At 32.1% G+C, this 10,000-nt stretch overlaps 1 protein-coding gene across 3 annotated transcripts in view; it reads right to left on the bottom strand.

Annotated features, from left to right (window-relative positions):
• The window catches only part of GRIK2 (glutamate ionotropic receptor kainate type subunit 2), a 694,446-nt gene that overhangs the window by 139,227 nt on the left and 545,219 nt on the right, over positions 1-10,000 (bottom strand). For all 3 annotated transcript variants that reach the window (XM_026454391.1, XM_026454392.1, XM_026454393.1), the window contains exon 12: positions 8,074-8,291. In XM_026454391.1, the coding sequence (XP_026310176.1) occupies positions 8,074-8,291 (218 nt within the window). The remainder of the gene's footprint in view (positions 1-8,073; positions 8,292-10,000) is intronic.

Consider the following 10,000-nt stretch of genomic DNA (forward strand, 5'->3'; position numbering starts at 1 on the left):
AAAGGCACCATTTTATTTCTTGCAATGGGAACATAGTAAAATGGTGTTGGTTTCCTGTAGTCCTTATGCAAATCCCTGTAATAAACATAGGATCAGGTCTCACGTACAATAAATTGTGTGTTAGATGAGGAAAGGGGGAGGGAGACAGCCTCTCTGAGTAAAAATAACTTCCTTACTACACAAATAAATCAAAGACATAATAAATCATTAGTCATGTTTTAAATATTTGTATCAAACATGACCAATTTATATTAAAACTATATTAGACACTAATAAAAATATAACAACACTTTAAAATACCAACCGTATTTTATTGAACAAAATACTACCATGTAATTTAATGTTAACTATAATGAATTTCCCACATTCAGTATTTCAACACCATTCATAAAGGAAAAATAATTTGAGCGAGTTAGAAAAATTCTATGACTAAAAAATCTTCACTATTTCTTTCAGATTTCTAGAAAAAAAATTCTGATGGACAATGAAGAACACAGCAACATGAACAAATATAAAATTTTATCAACAATATTAACCATTAACCTATTCTGACTGTCTAGACACATTGGTGATCAACCACATAAAACTTTTATATTTTGTTTAACTCATTAAAGCACAAAGAAAAAAAAAGATTATCTATAAACTTCAATAGGTGAAACAAACAAAAAATTAAAAATAAAATTTCTTTGTGTTCTAAATAGTCATAGCTATTTCCTAATTAGTAATTTGCAAGCAAGTTGGCAAGAATAGTTTTTGGCTTAGTAACCGAAGTATATCAGGTATTTCGTCTTCCAAGTTAGAACAGTATGTTTTGTTTGAGGAACATTTTGTTTTAGTTTAGATCTGCAAAGGAATACTGAGGGATTCTCAAGTAACACAAAGCAATATGTAAATCAGAATTGTGAACTAATTTACCCTTGCCAGTTAAAATAGCACTTTTTTTTCACAACAAGGAAAGGAGCAGAAGTAGTTCACTAAATATTATAGGGTAGTAAAACAAGCTCAGGCAAGAAAACTACATGAACACAAATCTCAAAGCTCTTGCTCAGAACTCAATTCAATATCAATTTATAGAGTAGGCCAATTAATACCACGTCCTTAATGTCACTTAAAAGTCATCTCTTCTTAATTCAGTCTCCATTAGATAAACACAAAGTCTCATGTACAATTCTCCCAAGTCTCAAATATAGAACTTTATGCTTTCAATCCCCGTGATAGAAAAACCTACGATAAAGGTTTGCAAAGAAAAGATGAATGTTCCCTCCTCAAGTCCCTTAGAACATATATTTTCTCAATTTTCACTTAGACATACAAAATGAAGTACAGCTCTGAGAAACACAAATGCTCAAAAGGGAAAAGACTCCCTATTGAACTCAAAATAAATAAAAATGACATGAGAAAAAGCTATGTGGCTAGTTAATAACACCTAAATAAACAAGCCAACTCATGTGAGTAGCTCTTTAACACATCCTCCCTATACTTACTGAAGTACCATAAATAATTTCTAATTGTCATATTGTAGAAGCATTCCTTCTGGATAGTGGTGGAAAATTATTAGAATCTGTATAATAATAAACATGTGCACACTAAAGGACATAACCTGATTTCTAACCATGTGCTGACAAATAATTACTAAACCTTTTCTTACAGACAACTACACTTAACTAGAAATCTTGCTACATAAAATATGAAAAACATTTAAAGAATAAACTCTAAAACTAAACATATCTAAAATTCAAAAAAAATCTAGATAATATTTCTCATCTTTAAATATTATTTTTAGGTTAATTTTCTGCATATGCAAAATGGAACTTTCAAAATGTTTTACCAACAATATAGCAAGAGAAAATAAACATTCATTTCAGAAAACATTTTTCAATGTGAAAAGCACATTATTATTGCAATTGTGAGAATTTACTCTGCTAATGTGTAAATCTCTTCACAGTAAATATATTATACTTGTATTACCACAATTGCTCTAAATAAAAACGGACAAGAATTCTGTTTTACTTATATTTACAAAATTAGGAGCAATCTCTAATGAATAGTGTATGTTTTCAGATCTAATAAGGACTTGCAGTAAACTACCAACTTTTTACATTTTATCTCTCATGTAAAAGTTACTTATATTTTTGTAGTATACTAAAGCAAAATCACTCAAGGTCTCAAAAAAATTATTGCAGGCATGCCACACTAGCAATTCAGACTTCAAAACATATACTATCACCCCACCATATATTATTATATGTTATCACCCCAGCAGAACTTAATTTTAGAAGATTATTGAACTGGTAAGATCAGAATAAGTGGCAGACTATAAAGAACATGTTATAGCTGTATCTGCCCCAATGCTATAAGGCAAATGTTTTAGAAACTTAATATAATCAAGCAGTTGAAGCTATGTGGGTGAGCCAAAATGATTAATACACTTAACTCTTCTGAGTAATGATGGTTTATGTGATTATATCTTTGGTTATTACCTTTATTGTGATACTATGCATTCCCTGGTTATAGTCTTTACAATTAATAAGTCATTTAACCTCTTTGTGGACCAGTTTCCTCACCTGTTAAATGAGCATAATGATAATTGCTTCCTACCTTCCTTAGAAGTTGTCTGAAGATAAATGAGCTGGAATTTAGAATGTACTTTGCAAAGGAAGGCTGTAGAAGTTAAAAGAAAAAAAAAAAAAAAGAAAGAAAGGGAGGGAGAGAGAGAGACAGAGAAAACAAGAAAGAAAGACAAAAATCTCCCGAGAAAAATCCTCTTTTGCTCAGTACCAAAAATTAAAACATTTTACCTTGGATGGAATAACCCACTTGCTTTTCATTCCTAACTTAATTACCTACACTTCAAAATCAATGAATTTTAGCAAATAATTAAAATGGGAAAGCTATAGAGGGCTCTATGTTTCGAATAAACCTTTGACTACCCTATAGAATAATAAAATTTTACACATAATCACACATTATACTTGAAAGCCTCTGTCATAGGTTTTCCATCAGTGAATGTAAAATTCATTGTGCCAATGGATAACTGTATGGAATTTGACAAAAGTAGCAAGGTGCTGCAATAAAGAAAAGCTGTGGCATCGACTTAGGGCACACATAGCAGATAATAATCAAATCATCATTGGGGGAGGCTGGGAAAATAGGAATCCGTGAATATAGGGTAAAATCTTATTTTTAATTACATGTTGTAGTTGTAGTGACTTAGAAGATAGAAAATGAACTCATAATCTTTTGGATTTAGCCAAAAGATAGCCAAACAAAATGACAAAATGTTCAAAGTATCAGCTGGCTAGTTTTAGCTACATATAAGGTAGTACAAGCAAGAAAAGAACAATCAAAACAACAGCAAGGAGATGAAGAAGGAAAAAGAGGAGGAAGAGGAGGAGAGGAAAATAAAATTTAAAAGAACTGACCACTTTGCAAGCTGAATTTAGAGGTGATGTAGAGGGGATAAAACTTGCATGGCTGGATAATAAGCGTATTTCTAATCTTCAGTGTCTCAAACCAGCAAAAGTTCTTAAAATTTTCTCAACATGGCCACAAGCCTTAATTGAGGATCAAATTAAGCATGATGCCTTAGATGCTTTCTTAAAACCTCTAAAAATGTCAAGGCAATACCTTGTAGATTTTCTCATTTGGATAAAGATCTTCTAGCCCAAAGTAGCAATGATTCAGTCTGAAGAGAGGCATGCCTTTAAAAGAATAGCGTGTGTGGCTTTTACAGTATAAGCAGATTCAATTAGACACATTTAAAGGTTAAGAAGAAACTGTACTGGTAAAAGCACTGTCACCCTGGTGTAGAAGGAACTGAGTCTTCAAATGTAGAAACTTAGGCTCTCAAGTTTCTGTGAGAAGGACAGTTGACTTGGAAGATAAATAAAGGTTTATATTACATGTCACTAAGTTTTTGGCTGTTCATTAAGCAATATTCTTGTGGCAATTAATAATTAACACAAGCTCAAGATGTGTAAGTTCAGTGCCAAGAACTAGAGGTATAAAAGTGAATGATATAGATTCATTCAATCACTATTCTCCTGCTGTGCCGTAGGGTGTGGAAACATACAGGAACCAAGAAAACACATCTTGGATTAGTAATTTAACAATAACGTAAGTTAAAAAAAAAAAAAGGATGTAAAAGAAGAGCACTGTCCCCAGACTGGGTAATTTAGGTATGAAAAGGGTCAGGAGAGTTTCCCTGGAATAAGTGATGCATAGATTAGAATCTAAGGAATAAAGAGAATATAACCAATTAGGTTGGTAGAGAAGGATGGGGATGAAAAAAAAGCATAATGGGCACTGGAGAAAGACATGTAAAGGTATAGAATGCAACACAAGACTGGAATACATCAATTTGGATGGAACCTACAATTTTAAAATATGTGCCAACATTTTGTTTAATGACCATACAAAAGAGCACGTGTTTCTTCCTTTGACACTATATTTTTCAGATGGACATAATGTATTAGTACATATAATAAAGTCAGAAATTTCAGGTAGGCCAAATCCAGACAAAGAAAACTTGAGTCATGGATTTCATATAAACAAGGGTATTCAGTATCATTTTGTAAAACATGTTACTCACTTCAAAAATACAAGAATTCTCAAAAGAGGCCATAACACCTACAAGCTATAGCTGAGTGATTTTTGATCCTATAATGTATAGACTTCCATTTTCCTAGCCTTTATACTTCAGGGAGGAAAGAATGTTCCTGTTGCTTGGTAACATTTTGCATAATGGTTAGCCCTGGGGTGAAATTTCAGTTCTAGTACACTAAATTCCCTGATTCCAAGTACGTTTTGACTCCTCCTTTAATGTTTCTTAATAAAATTCCTGGACTGTCATCTATTTTACTATCTAAATATGATTAAGAACATATTGGTGATATCATGCAGTTTTCCATTACTTACATGAAAATAACGTGAGAACCACTATCTCCTATTTTGAATTATTTTTTTCCAGTCATGGCTTTAAATTTATCTCTGAGGTGAGTCTGTGTGGTGTGTAATGGATATAGAAAAAAAGAAGGAAGAATTTTTCTTGAAGATAATATACTTTGAGCACCTTGAGCTCAGTGAACAAAATCAATCATGGTCTTTGGACATGGAATTATTCAATGTTGAAGAACAGCTATGTAACTCTGCTATGTCTTTGCAATGCTGAGGATTTACACCCTTTAACACCAGAGATCTGGAGCCAGATCTTCTTGCTAGTAGTAACAAAACTATATCTTTTTTTTATAATAATTTTCTGGAAGGAAGTATTCCAGAACAATTAGTTAACAGCAGGGTCTTGCTAAATTAGTAAAAGCAAGATGGAGATTCCTTTAGAAGTCACTGCCTTAAGGGTGCTCCCTGGAGTGTTTGTATGTGTGACTGTTAATTGAAAAATGAAAGAATCGTATAAAATGTAAATACACAATAGTCTCTGGTTCATTGTACAGTTTAAAAATGAGTACGTAGTTTCGAATTCCAGACTGCTAGAATTTTTTTTTAATTTCATACAATAGCTGGTATAACTATATACTTAACAAGTGAAATACTGAAATCGAAATTAGAATATTTTAAGGCTACATTAAAACACCAAAAAAAAAAAAAAATCAACATTTAATGTATTCCTGTGAGTTCTAATTTTCTTTTCCTGTTTCAGTAGGAAAATAGAATTCAGCATGTGATAATATTAGCAACACAAGGTAGTTGTCAACTTAGTGATTATCACTGTGTGGTTTTTATTGTGACTTGTGTACATTCCAGATACAATTCTAAAGAAATGGTACATGTGCTGTTGGAAATAGAAAGCTATGTCGTGTCGATTTTCTCAAGATGCTAGAGGCACTCGTGTGTGAGAGAAAAACGCAAGGTAAAAAAGAGTAAGAAGAAAAGTCAGTAGCAAGGAAAAGTGAAAGTAGGCAAAATTGCATAGCAGAAAGCAATTGAATAAAAAAAAAAAGAACGAAAGAATGAAAAGACAAAAAATTAAGAAAATAAGCTTAAAAATAAAAATTTTATAAAGAAAAAATAAATGGTAATTGATTTTTCAAAAATGAACTTTGCTACTAGTATATTTGAACTTTCAAACAAAATATTTGAGTCTTCTGGAAAACAAAATTAAAACAGAAATGTTTATGAACCAAAAATAAACACTTCTGGTGTCAAATTTTTGTGTTAGGTACAATATTTATATTATTATATTTTACAAACTCAATTCAAAAGTCACCTGGATATTGGAATAATTTATATGCATCACGTGTTCACTTCCTTCAAGTTGTTGACACTAACAACGCATGTTTAGCAATTTCAGCAGCTTATTTATTTATTTTCCTTTTTTTTCTTTTTTTTTTTTTGAGACAGGATTTCACTCCAACTGGCCAAGCTGGAGTGCTATGTCACCATCTTGGCTCACTACAACCTCCGCCTCCCGAACTCAAGTGATTCTCCAGCCTCAGCCTCCCAGGTAGCTGGGACTACAGGTGCATGCCACCACACCAGACTAATTTTTGTGCTGTCGGTAGAGACAGAATTTTGCCATGTTGCCCATTCTGGTCTCAATCTCCTGGGATCAAGTGATCCACCCACCTTGGCTTCCCAAAGTGCTGGGATTACAGGCATGATCCACTGCGCCTGGCCTAACAGCTTATTTCTTTACAAAAACACAAAAATATTAACAAGTATTATAAGAAAGGAAATCTTTATAAATGCTCAATATTCAATTAAGAAAAACTGATCCATTGCAATTAATATAGTCACATAGGACCATACTGAACGTAATGTTTTGCTTATATTTCATTATTCAATAAATTTGATTAAATAACAGTGATTTTCCAAGTAAATGTGAAATCCATATCCAATACTCAATCTAGTCATATGAGAAATTTACTTTGAAAATAATTAAATTTAAAATATTTGACTAAATCTAATTTATCTTATTTTTTTGGAAATTGGATGTCCAGAAAGTTTATTTTAAAGTTGATTAATTTTTATACATTTTTTTACAAAGAAAGTTAAATAATTTGACAAAATACTGACTTAAGTCACATAAAACCAAATTCAGTGATTTTTTAAAATTTATTATTCTGTCTCCAACTAAACTATAATCTCCTCGAAAGTGAGAACTAGAATACTCAACGTGTGGTGTAACTTTTGGCACTCAATAAGAACTTGATGAATGCTTCATGAAATGATTTATTTTATAGCTTGAATTAATCTATTTTTTTAAATTACTATTTCCACTGCACATTTGCACTGTCAGTTGTGTTTCTGTGAACACAGAAAGAAAATATCAATGTTTAAATATTTGCCCAAGCTACAAAAAATGTAAAAATACTTGGTAAGATATAAAAGGAATTATAAAGTGATAATAGCTACCTAAAGTGAAATCCCTCAACTGGTCTACTCTGGGCCAGAGTAGACCATTCACTGGGCCAGAGTAAGGAGAAGAGAGAAAAAATAGAGGAGGGCAAGGCACTCTACATGACAGAAACTTTTTACAAGCACACTTTCATTTAAATGTTCCACAGGGCTGTCTCTCTGGAAACCACTGTGAGTTCAGTGGGACAGCCCCTTTCAACTCTGTGTCTCCCAGAATATTACCTTGGTGAATGTATAGATAATAAGAAATGTCTCTGTATTTTTAGCCCTTAAATCTTGCCTCATTTCAACAAAAGTAAATGTGTGTATGGGAAACATTTTTCCAAGTAATCATTCTATTCTTCTCGAATAGCAAAGTTTTGTAGAATCTGAACATCCTACTATTACAGTTTCAATAAATACATTTTGTGTTATTCAAAAAGAAAAACTTACTGGGAAAAAATGTTACACTTGGGCTGATTTTCCTCAAAACAGGAATAAAATATTGTAAAGCAAAACCTCCTTAGCATTTTCAGATTAAAATGATTGGTCTTGATGAGCATATGTTCAGTTGTACAACTCTCCACTCCTTGAGGTATATGCTATTATTAAGAATTGTGCACAAATAATGGCGTTGTTACACCCTTACCTTTGTGAATCGAAAGAGGTTTGTGCCCTATCATTTTAATTTGTAAATTTCAGGTAACCAGCAGAACTTACCTTGAAAAAGGTCATGGTTGCACCATCCTCTACTGCTCCATATTCTATCTTGGTTTGTTTAGCTAAATCATCAGCAGAATCAATAGGGGATTCCATGCGTTCCACTGTCAGAAAGGCGGCTAAGTTAGCAGTATACGAAGAAATGATGATAAGTGTGAAAAACCACCAAATGCCTCCCACTATCCTGGTGGACAGTGCTTTGGGCATGAGCTCAGAACCTAACAGAGAGTGGGGGAAAGGTGAAACGAATATAGAGAATTTGATCAGCAATCAGATACTTTTGGTCACAGTGGCAGAACGGAATCACTGTGTAATAAAAGCTTAAATCAAAGATTTACATATTGATTTAGTAAACAAGCAACAACCATTGAGAGAGCAGAGGCTAATTTCGAAAACAGACAATCTTTTAGGACATTCTTGTTTAAATATAGTGACAGGAGACTCAAGTTCTATCTGAGATGATGCAAAGTTCCAATTAAAATATTAATGAGTAAACATTTTCTTAATAAAAATAGCATTAGAAGAGAATTTTTAAGCTTTCTGGTTTGTAAACCACATGTATTGTTTTTTTCATATTTTGTTAGTTATGAGGGTTTCAGAGGAAGTGCTTAAATATACATTTGGATCCATTTCTTAAGCTTTTTGTAAATTTCATTTTTCATGTGCATATAGCTCAAACATTTTATCTTGTTATTTTTTAAAGTTATGTATAATAACAAAATAACTACTATTACCCACACTTCTTGAAATGATGTGGGGTTTTAATGTAGTGTTTATTTTAAAATAAGATAATAAATTATGTTCTCCTGTATAAGCAAATATCTCCTATCACTATGGTTAGCATCAATTAAAAAATTAGAATACGAATATATATCTAAATCATCACATTTATTTTTACACATATATAAATATTTTATAAATATATCAGAATGTATGGCTGGAGTTGCCTGCTTATTGTCTTAATAAAATAATGGGATCTGAGAATTATATTTTACTTTTGACTATTATTAATTTTAATTCATTTAGACTATAAAATAAAATCCTACCAATTTTAAAATTTGGTCTGTTATTTAAAGTTTAATTACAGCTTACCACATTGTTTATATTCTTAATGCTTAAATAAACATATATCAACATGTACAATTTTTTATAAGGTGTACTAAATTTGTAGATATGCATATTTTACTATTCACTTTTAATCATTTTGAATCTATCAAGAAAGCATAGGCTACAAAGTACTTAATTTTATTCATGTTTGAGTAAAATGGAATGAAGCAAAGACGGACTTACAGTCATATCTTTAGTATAATCTCTGATGCAGTAAGGTAACACATCTTTAGATGGAATAAAAAATAAAACAAATTATTCACGTGAAGCTTGAAAAATAAGTGGTATTATGACTGCACTATATCAAAACAGCCCATCTTATACTGCAGTTCATCTTACCGTTGCAATTTCAAACAAACAAACAAAATTTTAAAAGCAGTCAAACTTGGACATGACAGCCAACTCCAGCTCCAGATTCTGCCTATGACTCTGTAAGGAAAAAAAAAAAAAAACAGAAAAGTACCTTTCTGATGTAGTTGCTCCTAGGCCCTGTCAGACACACACTCGGACACTGAAACACTAAATAATCCCAAGATGATGAGCAGCGTTGGCTGCCTATTTTTCTTTTTTTGTGTTTTTTGTTTTGTTTTGTTTTGTTAATGTTTTTTTAAACAACAACACCAATAAAGTCAAACAAGACTGGGAAAGAAAAGAATAGTGGAGACATTTGACATAAATGGCCCAATTACCACAAGTTCATATCTTACCCAAGGACTTAAAGCGAGTACCTCCTAGTCTTGTGAATCAGAGCCTGGTTAGGGGCTGACTGTCATGTACTCAAGGTAACGTCATGTCCAGCACTATATCCCACTAATTCCTG

The sequence above is a fragment of the Piliocolobus tephrosceles genome, chromosome 5 (genome assembly GCF_002776525.5).
Source record: "Piliocolobus tephrosceles isolate RC106 chromosome 5, ASM277652v3, whole genome shotgun sequence".
NCBI lineage: Eukaryota > Metazoa > Chordata > Mammalia > Primates > Cercopithecidae > Piliocolobus > Piliocolobus tephrosceles.